Source organism: Lagenorhynchus albirostris, chromosome 4, assembly GCF_949774975.1.
Source record: "Lagenorhynchus albirostris chromosome 4, mLagAlb1.1, whole genome shotgun sequence".
Lineage (NCBI taxonomy): Eukaryota > Metazoa > Chordata > Mammalia > Artiodactyla > Delphinidae > Lagenorhynchus > Lagenorhynchus albirostris.
This window is the reverse complement of record NC_083098.1, coordinates 31,890,083-31,909,616: the sequence shown is the minus strand read 5'-3', so window position 1 is coordinate 31,909,616 and position 19,534 is coordinate 31,890,083. Positions and strand designations below refer to the sequence as shown.

Sequence of the window (19,534 nt, the reverse complement as noted above, 5' to 3'; positions counted from 1 at the left end):
TTTGTAACAGTTTTTGATTAGCTGTTGATACGAGTACAGATATCAAGATTCTTCAGCCATCCCTTACTCTACTCCTTACATTAGGTCCAGTTCATCACAATAAGCCAATGTGAAGACTCCGATCAGACCTTATGCTGTTTCCTATTTGGGCCACTCCAGTTTCTTTGTAATAACATTATAATATGAAAATTTGATAAGGGCCTGTAATTAAGAATTTCATAAACTTTTGATTTCACTAGATAGTGCTTTTACTGTTTTTACTTTTTTTTTTTTTTTTTTTTTTTTTGCGGTACGCGGGCCTCTCACTGTTGTGGCCTCTCCCGTTGCGGAGCACAGGCTCTGGACGCGCAGGCTCAGCGGCCATGGCTCACGGGCCTAGCCGCTCCTCGGCATGTGGGATCTTCCCGGACCGGGGCACAAACCCGCGTTCCCTGCATCGGCAGGCAGACTCTCAACCACTGCGCCACCAGGGAAGCCCTACTTTTTAAAATTTTTGAGTGAAAGTGGGAGAATTAATCTCAGAATGTGTTTCACTTCACTATATAGGATTTTAGAGTTTTGTGCTGTGGTGATTATATAGGTGTAACAATGCTTTGGTTGGTTACTCATGATAGATTTAAAAATTTTTGGATATACTTCAACAGTGAGGGGAAAGTATCAAGTGGCATATGTAGATTTTGATTATTTTAATATAGTAATAAAATTTTTTTAAGGATGAATACATTTACTTGATTAGCTAAAGGAAATTTCCTAGATACATGAAGAAATATTTAATCATTAATTTCTTTTATTATACTTTTTATGTGTTTGAAACAATAAATATTCAACTGAATGATATTTCTAAAATTCTGTAATAATCATAGTTAATGTAAGTATTCAACAAATTATACCACTCTATTTACTGTATATTTATAATAAATATAACATTTTTAGGAGCAAATGATGTTACAAAAATCTCTTAAACAAAATTTTACTACTTTAAAATGTGGTAACTGATTTCTGGTGATGTATTAAGTGGAAAAAGCAATTTACTGCCGTCTTTTCCCCCATTGATGCAAATATTTGAGTTAGTTTGAGTGAACCATATTCAGAGTTGTGTATTCATTACTGCTATCTAGTTTTAGACATCTCCCCCCCCCACCCCCTAGGCAACCAGTAATATACTTTTTCTATGAATTGTGTATTCTGGACATTTCTTATAAATGCAATCATACAATATTTGTCATTTTGTGTCTGGCATCTTTCACTTAGCATAATATTTTCAAGGTTCACCCATGTGGTAGCGTGTATCATTTATTTTTATGGCTAAAAAAGATTCCATTGTATACCACATTTTGTTTATCCATTCATCAGTTGGTGGGTTGTATCTACGTTTAGGCTATTAGGAATGCTTCTGCAGTGAACATTCTTGCATAAGTTTTTGTGTGCACTTATGTTTTCATTTCCTTTGGGTGTATACTTATAAGGGGCAGAGTTGCAGGTTAGTATAGTAACTGTGTGTAACTCTGAGGAACTGTCAAAATGGATGCACTGTGTTACAATCTCACCCCAGTGTATGAGGGTTCCAATTTCTCCACACTCTTGCAGACATTGATTGTTACACTGTCAATCTTTTTTGTATTTTAGCCATCCAGATAGATGTGAAGTGGTATTTCATTGTGGTTTTGATTTAGATGTGAAATGGTATTTCATTGTGGTTTTGATTTTCATTTCCGTAATGACTAACGATGAGCATTATTTCATGTGCTTATTGACCATTTACATATGTCCTTTGGAGAAATGTCTCTTCACATCCTTTGCCCATTTTTTAATTAGGTTGTCTTTTTATTGTTAAACTATACACGTTCTTTATATATTCTGGAAACTAGCCCCTTATGAGATAATATGATTTGCAAATACTTTCCCCCATTCTGTGGATTGTCTTTTCACTTTCTTTCTGGTGTCCTTTGAAGCACAAAAGTTTTTAATTTTGATGAAGTCTGATTTATCTCTTTTTTTCTTTTGTTGCTTATGCTTTTGGTGTCATATTGCAAAATTATCTTTAAATAAATATTCATTGATAGTCTAGGTCTGTGACAAGGTTTTAATTATCACAGGGCTGTAAAGCATTGACATTTCCTGTGTTTGACAGCCAAAGCCCAAAGGAAGCAATTATCCTTGTATTTGTGCTTCAATTCCTCAGCTAATTGTTTTAAGCAAAACATTATGTTTTGATTCCATGTGTTGCCATGAAAACGTTAGCTGTGTGTGATATGTTTATTGATATTGGTCTCATGAATTCATAGTTAGTTTTTTAGATTGGAGAAGAACTAAGTATTTAGTTTATGTGGTGTTTATTGCATATTTGATTTCATACCTTAATAAACCATCGCTTTTTAGGCTAAGAGTATTATCAGGGTTCTTTTTAGCTTTCCTGTGAGGAAAAAATAGATTTTGAGAATCTTATTGATTTTAATCTTGTGCAGGTTATTTGTAGCAGTGATATTTTGATGTTTTTGTAAACCTACATATGGAATACGTATATTTTTCTTCTGCTTTATTAAGTATGTGCCTTTTTAATTTTTATGGGACCATTTTAGTTTCTTATTTTTTACATTATGTGGTTTTTAAATCAACTGGAGGCATATTTCAGGATGTATTGGCCTGTAATGTCTAATTCAGTTTTTTAGAAAAATGGCATGTGACAATGAAGTGTCACTACTCTTAGTAGATTGGCTTTCTGTGTAAGGGCAAGAGGTTGTAATACAGTATAACAAATATATTTTTATTTGGGGAATTTACTTTTGTATCTTTCATATTATCTAATAGTATTCTGTGTTAACTTCAGGTTAACCAAAGTCTATTTTAATGAAATTTTATAGAGCTAAGATCATTGATATTCTTCTTGTTAGTTGATTTGAAATCATAGTGTCCATTGATGAACAGTCCTTAAGTGCCCATTGGATGAGTGATATTGTTCTTTACATTGATGTGTGTTATACTATCTGTGGACATTTTGCAGTGGAAAAGGAAATAAAAACTGACATCTCATTCATGGTGGTATTAATTGTGGTGGTATTAATTGTGATAAAAATAAGGAAAAGATTTAGCTGAGAGAGTTACCTCCTCCTATGGTTATATGTCAGATATGGTGATTAAGAGGATTTTGATGATCTATTTATGGCTGAATTAAGGTGAAATGGCTTTTGTGCACTATTCTTTCCCCCTTCCCTTCTCTTGTTCTAAATGCTTATTTACTAACATAATAACTGAATATATATTAATTCTCTTTGAGTATTTATATTTGAAATGAGGTTTTAATATTAGTAGAGACCTCTTTTTCTTACAAGGGTAGGAAGGATTACCCTTTAGTTAAACCACTAATTTGTCACTAAAGTCAGTAAGGCCTGCCTTATACTACAGGGGGCAGCTTCTCAGCACATATACTAGAGTTTGCCATTCCGCTGATCCATAATACCTTGGAGATATTGGTCAGGGTTGTATGGATAGAACAATTAAACTATTCTTCATCAGAGGGGTCTTTCACTACTTGCTTTTTTTTTTTTTTTTTCGGTACGCGGGCCTCTCACTGTTGTGGCCTCTCCCGTTGTGGAGCACAGGCTCTGGCCGCACAGGCCCAGCGACCATGGCTCACGGGCGCAGCCGCTCTGCGGCATGTGGGATCCTCCCGGACCGGGGCACAAACCCGCATCCCCTGCATCGGCAGGCGGACCCCCAACCACTGCGCCACCAGGGAAGCCCTTTCTTTTTTTTTTTTTTTAATTAATTAATTAAATTTATTTATTTTTGGCTGCGTTGGGTCTTCATTGCTGTGCATGGGCTTTCTCTCTGTAGTTGCGGCGAGCGGTGGCTACTCTTCGTTGCGGCAGGTGGGCTTTTCATTGTGGTGGCTTCTCTTGTGGCTCTAGGCATGCGGGCTTCAGTAGTTGTGGCACGTGGGCTCAGTAGTTGTGGCTCGCGGGCTCTAGAGTGTGGGCTCAGTAGTTGTGGCACACGGGATTAGTTGCTCCATGGTATGTGGGATCTTCCTGGACCAGGGCTTGAACCTGTGTCCCCTGCATTGGGAGGCGGATTCTTAGCCACTGCGCCACCAGGGAAGTCGCTCTTTCACTACTTTCTAATCTCAGGAAAGCTCAGCTAGACTTGAATTATTCTAAATGTCACACTGTTTTTTGCACAAATGTCTGAAAGCTATCGCACAAGTAGTATGACTTTTTTTTTCTCCCAATACAGTTACTGTAGTAACCACATCATGCAGAGAAGTTTTCCTAAAAGCTTTTTCCTTCAGAACTTACTTTAAAAAAATTTTTTTTAATTTAATTTTATTTACTTTTTTTATACAGTAGGTTCTTATTAGTCCTCAGTTTTATACACATTAGTGTATACATGTCAATCCCAATCGCCCAATTCATCACACCACCATCCCCACCCCCCCACAGCTTTCCCCCCTTGGTGTTCATATGTTTGCAGAACTTACTTTTTAAATGAAAACTTAATCCAGATTAACTCACATTCAGTCTAGTAGCCATCTTAATTTTATTCTTATTAATATCTAAGATTTCCATTCTCTTGATCTTTCTTCAGAAATTTCTCAGTCTATTAATCCAGGGGTCCCCAGTCCCCGGGCCGGGAGCCAGTACTGGTCCAAGGCCAGTTAGGAACCAGACTGCACAGCAGGAGGTGAGCGGTGGGCAAGTGAGCGAAGCTTCATCTGTGGTTCCCCATTGCTCACGTTACCGCCTGAATCACCCTCCGCATCCCCATGGAAAAATTGTTTTCCACAAAACTGGTCCTGGTGCCAAAAAGGTTGGGGACCACTGTATTAATCTAAAGAGTTACAACCGTTCATTTCTTCTGTTTTATCCCCTGTTCGTGGACTGCTTTATTTTGCTAGAGTGATGTCAGTTTACTGTCTTGAGAGGTTCCTAGTATAAATTCACATCCCCCCGGCCCTGCCCCAGTATAGCCTCAGTGCTTCTTGGTCATCTTTATCTTTTTCATCTTCTATTTCATTCCACATTATTAGTTATTTGGAACCTTTCCACTCTCCTCAAATGACCAGTCCTGTCCCTATTTCGCTTATTCTTTCTTCATTTCATATTTTATACTCTTTCTTTCCCCAGTCTAAGTTTACTCAAGGAATAAAATGTTTTCATTTCTTTCAAAAGCTAACATCTATATTCTCAGTCTTATTCCTCCTTTCCTTCACTGGAACCTTGTTATTCTTCCTTTTATGCTCCATGCCGGGTTCTCTGCCTTATCACACTAAATCTTGAAAAATATCTTACTTCTACTATTTTCCTATCTTTCCCGTTATCACTGAGCTTGTTTGATTTATAGTTGTTGACTCTAGGTGTCCAATTTCTCAACTTTTATTCAACTACCTTCTGCAGTTTGACTATTGTTTCTACTAGTGTTCTGCTTCCTCAAATGAAAGTAAACCACTTTTCTTACCTACCCAGATAGACATTGGTTAGGTTGATGATAGAATGTTCTGTATCATCCCCCAAATAAGACTGAGTTCCAATTGCTAATCTGTGTCTTTTCTTTTCTCATCCTGTCCTACCTTTTTCAGCATTTGGTATTTTGCTTCTCCTTAACATTCAGTTCTCCCTTGTCTTCTGTAATACTTTAATGGTTTTTCTACTACCTCTCCAACTAAATGCTTGCTTTCTTTGTTATTGCTTTTTTCCTTTACATACCCCTTATGTATAAACTGGGTTGAAGCTTTGCTCCTCCTCATTATATATCATTTTTAGGAGGTGGTCTCTGCTTTTATTATGTAAATTATCACAAATTTGTGATGACTCACAGATGCCACATTTTCCTTTATTACGTGTTTTACTTGAGTCATTAGGTCTTAAGCACCACAAAATTAAATTAATATTTCTCAAGCTGAAAATATTGCCTCGATATATGCATGGAACTCAGTAAACACTTGTTGAATCACTGAATGACTCATCTTAGTCTCCCTGTCTGTTTAGTCTGTTCTTTTTGTTTTAGATAACAATTTTAACCATTCACCTATTCTCATATTGCAAGGCTTATAACATCTTTGACCACCTCTTGTCTGTGCTGGTTAATATTAGTTATCGTATTTTGGTCCTAAGCTTAACTAATGAGGCAGATGATATTCCCATTTGCAGATGGTAAAAATAAGGATCACAGAGGTTGTGATTTGCTTATAATTTCACAGGTAGTGGTGGAGTTGAAAATTAACATCTGATTCCTTATCACATGTTTTCTGGTTTTCACAGAAAACATTCTAATGATAAAAGCAGTATGATGGACAAGAAATTATTGTCAGTGTACTGTGTGAGTTAAGGTAGAGAAAACAGGAAGGTGGGAATACTTTAAATTGTTACGTGATGAGATGAAGTCCTAATTTGGTGGGAGGAATGAAAATCAAGGATGTGAGAAGTTTGTCCCTGAAGATTAATAGAATTTTGACATCTGTTAGTGATGCAGGGATGCCGGTAAAGTATTGAATGATCCCTCAGATAACAGTGATAAAATCCGGATAAAATATTGAAAGAAAAACTATTTAAAAGCAGCAGAAAATGACCAAAAGGAGACAGAAGTCAGCTGAGAAGTTATCCTTTAAAGCCTGAAAATACAATGTGTAAGAGTTGTACATTTGTGGTTTTCTTGCTTTTGAGTGCATCCCAACCTCCTGTATTTCCAGTAGTACAGGACAGAAGTTAAATCTAGCCAAGTAGCTGGAAATTTATTGAGGGAAATCCTAGAAGCAAGTGAACCACTGAAAAGTAAACAAAAACTGATGGAATTTTTTGCCAGCCCACCACCATTACAAGCAATTCTAAAGGAAGTTCATCAGTCTGAAGGGAAATGGCACCAGATTTCAAGTGTTATTTACAGGAAGAAACCAACATCAAAAATAGTGAGTAATTGGATAATTATAAAAAACTATATACAGTTGACCCTTGAACATTATGGCATTAGGAGCACCGACCCTCCACACTGTTGATAATCTGAATATAACTTTACAGTTGACTCTCTGTATCTGGGTTCCGCATCTGAGGATTCAACCAACCATGGATTGTGTAGTACATATTTAGTGAAAAAAATCGATGTATAAGGGGACCTGAACAGTTCAAATCTGTGTTGTTTAAGGGTCCACTGTGTGTGTGTGTGTGTGTGTGTGTGTGTGTGTATATATTTTGCGGTACGTGGGCCTCTCACCGTCGCAGCCTCTCCCGTTGCGGAGCAACAGGCTCTGGACGCGCAGGCCCAGCGGCCATGACCCACGGGCCCAGCCGCTACGCGGCACGTGGGATCCTCCCGGACCGGGGCACGAACCCGTGTCCCCTGCATCAGCAGGCGGACTCTCAACCACTGCGCCACCAGGGAAACCCTCCACTGTATACTTCTTTATTAAAAAAAAATTACTGATTAAAGCAAAACTTATAATACTGTATTTTTGGGTTTGTAATGTATATATGAGAACAACAGCACAAAGTTGGGGGTGTTGTGTTCTTGTATTTCTCTGATGTTAATGTTGAGCATCTTTAATGTGTTATTGACTATTTGAATATCTTTGGTGAAGTATCTGATCAAGATTTTAAGAATTGACATATTACACAGTATTTAATATAACATGTCATAATAAGACCTATTATGACAAATTGACATACTGAGCAATATTTAGTCTTTTTTTTTTGGCTGCACTGTGCGACTTGTGGGATCTTAGTTCTCTGACCAGGGATTGAACCTGAGCCCTTGGCAGTTGAAGCACTCAGCCCTAACCACTGAGCCCCCGGGAATTCCCAACAATGTTTAGTCTTCTAACTTATGAACATGGTATATCTTTCATTTATTTAGATTGTTTTTTCATTTCTCTCAGTAATGTATGGTAGTTTTTTTTCTTAAGGTGGTAAAAAAAACAACTCTGTACACATTAAGCAATAATTTCTCATTTCCCCCTCTCCCAGGCCCCAGTAGTATCTAATTTACTTTCTGTCTGTATGAATTTGCCTATTTTAGATATTTCATACAAGTGTACTGTCATCCAGTATTTGTTCTTTTGTGTCTGGCTTATTTCACTTGGCATAGTGTTTTCAAAGTACATCTGTGTTGGAGCATGCATCAGAATTTCCTTCCTTTTTATGGCTGAATGATGTTCCATTGCAGTATTCCACATTTTGTTTATCTGTTCATCTATTGATGGACACTTGGGTTGTTTTCACTTTTTGGCTGTTGTGAATAATGCTGCAATGAAATTTGGTGTACAAGTACCTGAGTCCTCTTTTCAGTTCTCTTGGGTGTATATCTAGGAGTGGAATTGCTGGGTCATATGGTAGTTCTATGTTTAGCTTTTTGTGAAGCTGCTAAACTGATTTCCATTGTGGCTTCACCATTTTACATTACCATCAGCGATTTACAAGGGTTATAGTTTCTCCACATCCTCATCAGTGCTTGTTATTTCCTATCTGTAGTACCTTTGTGGGGCAGATTCCTTAGGATTTTCTACATAAACAATCATGTGAACAGAGACAGTTTTACTTCCTTTTTGATCTTTTTGCTTTTCTTTTTCTTACCTTTTTGTTTGGAATTTCTACAATATAATGTTGAATATAAGTAAGGAGAATAGACATTCTTGCCATGCTCCCAAACTTAGGGAGAGTATATTCGATATTTCATTATTAAGTATGTTGTTAACCATAGGACTTTCATAGGTACTCTATCTGGTTGAAAAAGTTCTTTGCTGAATGGTTTTGTTTGTCTGTTTTTAATCATTAATGGTATTTGATTTTATCACTGACTTCTGCATCTATTGCCACAATCATATAGATTTTCTCTTGAACTATTAATGTGGTTGAATTACATTAATTATTTTTCATGTTAACTCAACCCTGCATTCCTAGATAAACTTTACTTTGTCAGACTGTATTACTGTTTTTATGTATCACTGGATTTGATTTGCTGAAAATTTTGGCAAAACTGGAAAGTGTCCTCTTTTCCTCTATTTTGTATACTACTGGCATATGTTTATATGCCAAATACATAGTTTGTGTAAATCTGGCATATGTTTTCCTTAACTGTTTGGTAGAATTCACCAGTGAAATCATCTTGGTCAAGAGTATGTTTTGAAGGAAGGTTTTGGATTTATGGATTTTTTATTCTTCCTGGTTTTATTTTTTTATGGGTAAGTCAGCTGTTTTAGTAATTGGTGCTTACCTGGTTAATCCATTTTTCTGTTATGAAATCTGGTTACTGGATTGGATTTTTTTCTCTCTTTTCAAATAGTAGTTTTATTCCTCATTTAGTTTCCTTGGGTTAGTTACAGTAATGAAGAGAGCTACATCTTAAGTATTTAGTGATTTAAAAATATGTAAATGGACTTATATATACTACCAAATGTAAAATAGATAGCTAGTGGGAAGCAGCCACATAGAACAGGGAGATCAGCTCGGTGCTTTGTGACCCCCTAGAGGGGTTGGATAGGGAGGGTAGAAGGGAGACGCAAGAGGGAGGAGATATGGGGATATATGTATATGTATAGCTGATTCACTTTGTTATACAGCAGAAACTAACACACCATTGTAAAGCAGTTATACTCCAATAAAGATGTTTAAAAAAATGTAAATGTATAAATTGTCTTCGGTTCACCCATGTGTCACCTAGGTTTTGAACTGCTTTTTCCTCCCTGTTTTAATGTTTTTGCTTGGATGCTAAAGAGGACTTTAGTTCATTGTAGTTTTGTACTGTAGGATTCTTATAATAGCTTTTTGTGTATATGTCTGTGTGGTCCTATGTTGTAGTATAGTCTTGCCAGGGAAAACTTGATTTTGTTTGATTTAAGGTCTGGTGAATGCCATTCTTCCTCCTGTACATTTACTGCTACCCCAGCACAACCTTATATATAATAAAAACAAATTTCTTTCCTAAACTGTAATGTGAACTTTTGATCTATAATAGTTTTAACCTAACTCACAGTATACAGAGTAGGCAAATGTGAAAAATACCCAGCTGGTTATTTGGCATATGGCAGTTTAATAAGTTAAAAAAATTCCTGTTATTGCCTATTTTGAAATTGCATAGTGTTTTGAACTAACTAGTGTGATTTGAACCTAAATTTTAATGTGAGGCACGTTCTAATCCTGCTTCTCTCACTTACCTTTCTCACTGTGAATTTCGTAATACTTTGATTATATTCTTTGTACTTTATTAGAGATCCATTTTTTATTTTCTGTTGCACTTTCTGAAATTTGTTAGTAATTTTTTTTTCTTCTCCTAATGTTACATAAGATTTGAATTCCTGGGACAAAACTCTGGTAACAGTGGGTAATTCTTTTAATATTAGCACTTCTTTCTCTCATTCAGTTATGTAGTTATTGCCTGGCAAATGTCTGAAAAGATCTTTTAACACAAATTTAAAGATTTCTGTAGGTATAAGTAGCAGACAATTTGTTTGGTTTTGGCTAAAGTAATCTGAGCTGGGGATATATTTCATTTAATTTGGGTGTAGTGGTATATATTTATATGGAGATCAGTCATGACCATGTATAATTGTAGGGATGTGTTCTTAATGTCCAGTGGCTCCAGCCATTGAGACAGGAATGTATAAGGCTAGAGTGCATATACATTATGAAAGTGTCCTGCGATGGTCGTTACTAGAAGTATGAGTACACTACTAGTAGCAGCAAAGGAGAAACTAGGTTTGAAATTTACAAAGTCAGAATCAAGTCTATGGAAATGTTTACAGATACATATCTAAAACTGTAAGATTAGGTTTTCATCCTACTCATTCAAAATGTCTGTACTCCTGTATAGAAAATAATATATAATGTAATGTGTATATTGTATATTCACCAAATATTTTTCCTATTTTAGTTGAAATAACATATTTAATAAAATTAAAATATGTGATTTCATCTGCCTGTTGGAACACTTTAGTAAAGCAAGTATGAAATAATAGATTCTGATTTGGAAGTATGTTGAAGGTGTATTCTTTTGTCATATTTACATTTATTTAAGAATTAAGATAAAATTTAGATTAAATTAATGGAATATGAAACAAAAATGGTTAAAGATGTGCCACAAGTAATTAGAAGTTATTCTGACATTGCAAAGTGAATTGTGACATAAAAATGTTTTGATCATGCAAAAACAGTAATTCATTTAAGAGGAAAAAATATAAACAGAAGTAATAGGCTCTTGGTTTTTTGATAGTCCAATTAATGAAAATGAATCTTATGAAAATATTAGAAAAATATTTAAATAACTTACTTGTTTGAAACCAGAATCTCTGATCAGTGAACATAGCATAAAACTCATAACCCACCAAGAATGACATTGATGATTGTCTTATCATCAATGAATGTCTTAAATTTAGGGTATGTAAGATTAGTTACTGCACAAGAAAACTTGAATTGAAATCTCAAGTTTATATATGAAAGGAGCGTGATAGGAGTTCCTCATATTTGTCAACTCTCTCAAAAATTTACACGACATTCCCAATAACAGGTTGTGAAATTTGAAGTTTGTAAACTTTGAATAATAAAAAATAAATTATGATAAACTATGCTAGAGGAAAGACTAAATTATCCTCCTAATCTCTGTATAAGAAACAGTATAAAATTTTGTCACATGAAAAGCCAAGCAAAGATTACTCAACCAAAAAATGAAGGAATTATGGCATAACAGAATTGTGTCAGACATTTAATTAACGTGTTATTTTTCTGGATTTATTTATGGTATTTGTCAGTCTTTTAAAAATTAGTATTTTGTTATTTTTTCACATTTCAAATATGTATTCACTTTCATTTCTAATTTTGTATTTTTGTATTCTTTCTTTCAAATCCTCCAATTTTTAGAAGCTTCAGGCCCCTTAAAACTTAGATGTGCCCCTATTAAAGGGATAGAGCACACACAGATGCAAGTGCAGTCTGATGGGCTTGGCGGGGGATGGTTTAGAGAGTCTGTCTTTCTGAAGAGGTGGCACTTGAACAAAGATCTGATTAAAGGCATGGAGAGAACCTTATGAGGGTTTGGCGGAAAGAGCAATTCAAGTAGGGGCACTGTTGTGGGAATGTCTGGTATGCTTATTAAGAGGAGGCAATGAGGTTGGAGCCCAGTGGTTGGAGATGAGATTGAAAAGGAAAGCAAATTATATACTTAAAGCAATTATATATGGCCTGGATAAAAATTTAAGGAATTTAGATTTTGATTCTAGTTATAATAAGCTTACCATTGTAGAATTTTTCACATTTTCAAACTGGCAATGAAACTTTTTCAAGTGCTCATTTGGGGACCCAGTTTGCTTTCATCTTTTAGGTCCTTCATCCTTGTGCTTTATTTTCATGTTCCAACTGCATTAGGAAGGAGAAATAATCTGCATACCCACTCTCTTAAAATGCCCAATGCAGAAGGGCACACATAGTTTCTAAAATTCATTTTCATTTGATGAGAATTTAGGTGTAATTGTAAGGCAGAGTGCCCTGCTACATTGCCGTTACTATGGAAGGCGAGAATGAATTTTGGTTAGAAAATTTGTTGTCACTACTACATTAATACTTAGGTGTTAGGACCTAATATCTGACTTATTCTGACTTCTTCTTAGGATTCCATATGAAGGTTGTACTATAGTTTAATGTTTAGCCATTCTCTTATTGCTAGATTAACGTAATTTTTAAGTTCTTGGTATCATAAGCAAGGCTGCAACAAGCAACTTTGTTATGTTTACTTGAATATTAGGGTAGCTAACAAAAAGTATAATTGCTGTATAATAAACATTAAAAAAATATAATAGATACTGTGAAACTGTCCTTCACGTGTTACTCTCGTCAGTGGATGGGTATATCCATTTCACTACCTCCCCATTAATACTTGATGTTGTTTTTGATAATCTTTTAACTGAAAAATATATTCTCTTTGTTTTGGTTTGCATTTTCTTAATTATTGGTGAGGCTAAACACCTTTTTGTAAGTTTTTGGTAATTCTTTCTACTGTGAATTGTCTACTTATATATTCCCATTTTTTCTATTAAAATTGTCTTTAAAAAATATAATCTGGTTATCATTTTAATCCTTTGGATTTTCCGTCTCTTTCAAAAACATTGTCCCAGTTTTTTGCCAGTTAAAAAAATTTTTTTAAATGGTGTTTTATATTGTACGTGGTATTTCTATATTGTTTCAATATAGAAATGGAAAATATTGATATATTACTGGTTTCCAAACTACTCTGTGGAAGCAAATATTTTACAGATTCTATAGACTAAAGTTTTTTAGATTAAAAACGTCTAATGTTTATTTATTTTCTCCTTTTTAAAAAATTTCAAACCTACAGGTGAGAAAATAATACAGTGAACACCTGTATACTCTTCACTTAGACTCAACCAGTTGTTCACATTTTGTTAATATTTTGCCACATTTTTTCCAGTCTGTATCTCTATTTCTATTCATACCCATACCTGCATTTACATATATACATATAATCTTCTTTTGATTACACATTTAGAAAGTAAGTTTTGAGCAAGCAGGTGGTTGCCAGAAGGGAGGAGGGGGTTGGAGGAAAGAACTAGGTGAAGGCAATTAAGAACTACAAACTTCCATTTGCAAAATAAATGAGTCATGGGTAAGAAATGAACATTGTGGGGAATATGGTCATTAACTATGTAAAATCTTTGTACAGTGACATATTGTAACTATACTTAACATGGTGATCATCCTGAAATGTATAGAAAAACTGATTCACTATGTTAACAGGAACGAACATAGTGCTTGAGGTCAGTTATACTTCAAAAACAAACAAACAAACATACATACATAGAAAAGGAGAACAAATGTGTAGTTACCAGAGGTGGGGCATGTGGGGAGGGTAATTGGATGAAGGCAGTGAAAAGGTATAAGCTTCCAGTTATAAGACAAGTACTAGGGGTATAATGTACATGATAAATGTAATTAACACCACTGTGTGTTATATATGAAAATTGTTAAGAGAGTAAATCCTAAGAGTTCTCATCACAAAGAAAATTTTTTTTCCTGTTTCTTTAATTCTGCATCTGTAGGAGATGATGGATGCTCACTAAACTTACTGTGGTGATCATTTCATGATGTATGTAAGTCAAATCATTTTGCTGTATACCTTAAACTTATACAGTGCTATATGTCAATTATATCTCAAAGCTGGAAAAAAAAAGTTTTGTACGTTCTGACATTTAACTGCTAAATACTAAGCATGTTTGATATAAAAATAAGATTTTTGAAAATGTATAGCAACAGTATCATTATTGTACCCATGAAAATTAGCCTTGATTTGATAAAATCTAATAATACTGTCCATTTTCAAATTTTCCTAATTGCTTTCTAAAGATTTTTATAATCCCCACCCCCATCTGCTGCCCGCCCAATCTAGGATCTAATCCAGGATCACTCGTATTTGGTTATAATGGTTTTTTTAGTCTCTCTTAATCTGAAACAGTCTCTTGCCTTTATTTTATATTTTATGACACTGACTTTTTAAAGAGTCCCAGCTAGTTGCCTTGTAGGCATTTTTACATTTTCAAATTTTTCTGAGTATTTCCTTATGATTGGATTCAGGTTAAAACATTTTGGCAAAACTAAAACATAGGTGATAGTGTATGCTTTTCAGTGTATCACACATGCCAGTTTGGTTCATTATTGTTCATGATAAGTTTGATTATTTTCTCAAGGTGGTGATGGCCAGATTTCTTTATTATAAAGCTACTTCTCCCTTATCGTTTATAAGTAACCTGAGGGTGATACTTTGAGGCCATGTGGATATGTTTCCTACCAAGTTTTCATCCAACAGTTTTATCGTCTATTGATGATTCTTGCTTGAATCAGTTATTACACTGAGTTTTAGTGTTTATGGTATTTAAAAACACAAATTTAAATTAAACACAAATTTAAAACAGTTGTGGTATATCAAATTTTAAAGTGTTAGACACCACTAGTATATTAACTTGTGCTGTCAGAGCAGCTTTTTAAAAGCATTTCCTGCTTTCTACTAAAAGTATTGTCAATGTCCTCCAGCAAAGAGCACCAGAAGCATACCTGCAGTTGGACAAGTTGGGTGTACTACTCATTGCAGCAAGGGAGCACACACACTATGGGAGACCATGGGGTCCCAGTAAGAGGGTGTCAGGACTTAAAGGATTTGGGCTTTGGTTGAGTGATTTTGGGAATGGTCCAAGGTAGCAGAAGTCCACTCTGGATTAGGTACTGTCAAAAAGCAGGAACAGTTTTATGATTTCGTACCCCAACAAATCTTATCTATAGGGACAGCAGAATAAAGTGAGACTAGAGCTGTAATTGTTAAAGAAGCAGCATTCACTCATACCTTTTGCAAGAGGGGGATGTTTGGTATTTTGTGGCTTGGAGAGTGTTCATATTTTGCCTGTGTCCAGATGTGATTACTGAGTGGTCTTGTAGTCACGGTTCATCCTGATCAGAGTGACCATGTCTAATGCAAATGTTCTTTGAAATTGTTTTATGTTCAACAGAAGAATATCAAGGCTGGCAGATGGTACTAGGCAAGTTCCTGGATATTAGGAGTTCTTTTCCATCTCTCAGTGTCATTTAAAAGAAAGTTTTAAACTCACCAGTGTTTTTTAAGGAAGTTTTCCAACTGGATATATTCTGTATGTAAAGTTTAAGAATGATGACTCTACTGCATAGGTGAGGGGACTGGAGGGTGTGGGCTCAGCTAAATGTGGCTGAGACTCAGATGCATATACAACTCCTGTGTTCTTTTTGTGCTTTGTCAATAATGTATATAGTCATTGTGCAGTTAATGAATCTGTAAATATTTCGAGCATATTGTATTACAGATAATATTAGTACTCATTTTAAATTTGGGGTGTTTAGTTTTATACATTTATAATAAGTTAACAGTTGTTGGAAACTGTTAGTGATTTAGCTTTGGATTGAAATGTTCCAATGTATCTTTTAGAAATTACTTATTCAGGTACTTATCTTTATGTATCAGGATTTTCTTAATATAGTCTAACCCATACAATACAGAAATAAATTGCTGAAACTGATAAAAACTCATGACTACATATTTTTACATTTATTAGACAGCCACATTGTTTTATTAATTCTCTTTATGTAAGTAAATATAACTTAACATAACTTTACACTAATAATATTGTTAATATCTTTCAAATATAGTTCCATTTAAGATTTTGTTTGCAGATATTGTTAATATCTTTCAAATATTATAGTTCCATTTAAGATTTTGTTTGGGAGGAAATGGTTGAATATCACTATCTTATGAATAGCATAAAGTAAACATTTTCTGTTTGGTATTGTTACTTCTTTAACTCAGAATAGGTATAGTACATATTTATTTATATAGTAATGTATATTTATGTGTATTACATCCCCAGATCTTGCTTTTGAGGATTTCTGACTTCTCCGAATCTATTTGTTATGGAAATTAGCAATTTTAGCTCCAATATAATTAGAAACTTTATGATAAAATGTAAATTCCACAGAATTTGTTCTGGATAGTAAAAAGAAAAATTTTAATGTTTTTGATATGACTATTTTAATAATATGTCGTACACTTTGCTTTTTTAAAAAGTAGCATATCATGACCATAGTTCATTTTTGGATAACTTAGGGTCCCATTTGAATCTCGGTTATTGTACAGGGATGCCATTGCAGAGAGTTTACAGTTTAACTCATCCCTGACTTTTCCAAATAGGCAAGTCAGTGCCCTAGGGCATTTTTCTTTCCGCATTCCCTCCTTTCCCCCTCCCTTAATACCTATTAAAACCATTGTTACACTCCATTTTATAGTTATGGCAGAAGGTTTGCCCTCCCCCATCCTTACCTATTATTATCCACAGTTGGAAGGTGTTAGTATTAGGGATTTATAAAGTATTACTTTCTGTACTTTGTAGTACAAAGAAAATTGGTGTTTTTATTGTAGTATTGATTGTGCTTTTTCAAACCACACTTCCCCCATGGTTTGGAATCACTGCTGTATTAATGTAAGGTCAGTCTGCCTATGATATGATTCCCCATTTATCACCAGGGTTAACTGAATTAACTGCTGTCTATAAAAAGAATCTTAGGAATGACTATTGGGTTTGCTCTTTGCATGTTTTGGCTACTCTTGTAGTTAACTTGGCTATAGTATTGTAGCGACTTATTTGCCTCAAAGAGATATGCCCCAAAGCTTGATTGAAAAAAGTGGATCTGCTGATAGTTTTGAAAATATGATGATCCTGAAGTCATCTTTCTGGCTTGACTATTTTTCTCATGGCATTAATGATAGATGGGATGTTACTTTAGGTAGTAAAGTTATGTTGTAGTCTGAACTTGCTGTACTATTTTGGCTAGTAACTTAGCAGAGAATACCACTTTCTTAGTGGTGTGCAGGCTTCTCTCTAGTTGTGGCATGCACGTTCTTTTCTCTCTTCTAGTTGTGGTGCATAGGCTCCAGGGCACGTGGGCTCTGTAGTTGTGGCGCGCGGGTTCCAGAAAGTGTGGGCTCTCTAGTTGAGGCATGCGAGTTCAGTAGTTGTGGCACACAGGTTTAGTTGCCCCGAGGCATGTGGGATCTTAGTTCCCGACCAGGAATCGAACCCATGTCCCCTGCGTTGGAAGGTGGATTCTTTACCACTGGACCACCACTTCTCACCTGTCATTTGGGGCTGTTTCACTGCACCTTGCAGTGAATATGCAGAGGAGTAACTAGATCCTAATTTCCATAAGTTGATCATGCCAGTTGGGGAACATTTTAATTGTGGTTGTCTAGCTATGTTAGGGCTGTATTGGTTTTGCTTTCAGCTGTGCTACAAAGTGGAAAAGATTGAATTGCTTATCAATCTCTCATCACATGCTAAGACTTTCCAGTGACCCATAGAAGTGACATAGCAAACCAAACATAACTGGGGTGGTTTTCCAATCACAAGCTCCCACCTTCCTCTCTCTGTCTCTCTCTGTCTGTCTCTCTCTCCCTCCCTCTTTCTCTGTTTGATTTTTGGACTTGTTTCTTTTCATACCCATACTGTAAGCAGTGCTTTCCAGTTAGAAGTCAGTTGACTCTTAACAGAGCTGGTTTACACAGAGATGGGACTAGGGTAGCAATCCAACATGAGATTATTATGCTGTCATTTTAAAATGAGCAAATGGCTGTTTATGAGATGGTGGTTTGTCTAAGATAGTATTGCCTACTGAGGTTTGTCTGACCTGGAGCCCAGATGTGTTGATTTCCTAATAATGTCTCAGTGTTATGATGGATCATGCACATCTGGATCATTCTTTTCAGTTGACTAAGTTGATACATATCTTTTATCTCTGAGAGTTAAAAATATTAAAAAAGTCAGAAATTTATTAGGCACTCTCTCTGAAGGTGAAAATAAATGTGCCTCAGAAACTAATAAAGTTTATTTTTGACCACTGTGTCAATCTGCTTAGAAAGTTTATTTTAAACATCAACTTACAAAAGTCTCCTGAACTTTCTCCTTTTTATGGTGTTGGGGAGGATAAGAGTGGTGGAGAAGTCCAGTGGAAACTGAGTACCACTACCGTTTTCCTTTACCTTCTAACCAGAAATCTTTCCTAAATTCCACAGTTAATATCTGTATTCCAGCTCCAATTCTCAGGTGTCCTACAATTCAGTTTAATTCAGTTTGGAAACTAACTATCGTTAATGTTAAATCCCACAAGTTAAAGGGCAAGGTTTCCAACAAAACTGCCTTTACTTGAGATGCCAGTCACAAGTGTGATCCCCAAGCTACCTGCTCTTCTGTCTGACCTGTTTACAAATTCAGAGGTTTGTACAACTAGAAAGATTGGATGATTCCCTAGAATGATTCACAGAACTCGCTGCAAACTCTGTACTTATGATTATACTTTTATTTTAAAGGATACAACTCAGCCAAATGGAAGAGAGGAATAGGCAAGGTCTGGGGTGAGGGTAGGGGCCATATAGAGCTTGCATGTCCTCTCCTCACGCTTTCTGTGAATGCCACCTCCTACCATATCAATGCATCCACCAACAAGGGAGATCCCTTAAGCCACAATGTTTAGTGTTTTTATCAAGGTCTTATTATGTAGGGGTAATTGATTAAACCATTGGTTTTGTGTGATCGAATTTAATCTCCAGCCCCTCTCCTGTCCCTGGAGATTGAGAGGTGGGGCTGAAAGTTTTTCTGGTGACCAACCCCCATCCTGAAGCTCTGTAATACCACTTTTAGTCACCTCATTAGCATAAACTCAGGAGTGGTTGAAAGGGGCTTTGACAGAGGTAGTGTCAGAATGGAAGGATTGTACCTTTAATTTGTGCATTCTGACACTAACTCTGGTTAGTATCAGAATTGAATTGAATTGTAGGACACCTAGTTGTTATCCGAGAATGAATAACAAAAGACACTTTTATCACTCAGGAAAGTCACGGGCTTTTGCCGGGAACTGGGGCCAAAGACCAAATACATATATTGAATGTATTTTAAATTGTATTACAGAGTCAGTGTAACATCTTTAATCTTTCAAGTTGTCTTTGGTATTCTTTACTTTGCAGACTGTTTATTAAG

At 35.6% G+C, this 19,534-nt stretch overlaps 1 protein-coding gene across 5 annotated transcripts in view; it reads left to right on the top strand.

Moving 5' to 3' along the window:
• FBXW7 (F-box and WD repeat domain containing 7) overlaps positions 1-19,534 on the top strand; it is a 207,780-nt gene that overhangs the window by 60,369 nt on the left and 127,877 nt on the right. For 2 of the 5 annotated variants that reach the window (XM_060147784.1, XM_060147782.1), the window contains exon 1: positions 6,756-6,901. The exons of 2 other annotated variants lie outside the window; for them this stretch is intronic. In XM_060147784.1, coding sequence (XP_060003767.1) covers positions 6,782-6,901 — 120 coding nt within the window. In that variant the 5' untranslated portion in view covers positions 6,756-6,781. Of the gene's footprint in view, positions 1-6,755; positions 6,902-19,534 lie in introns of those variants that run through there. One more of the 5 variants, XM_060147783.1, reaches the window with a different exon arrangement.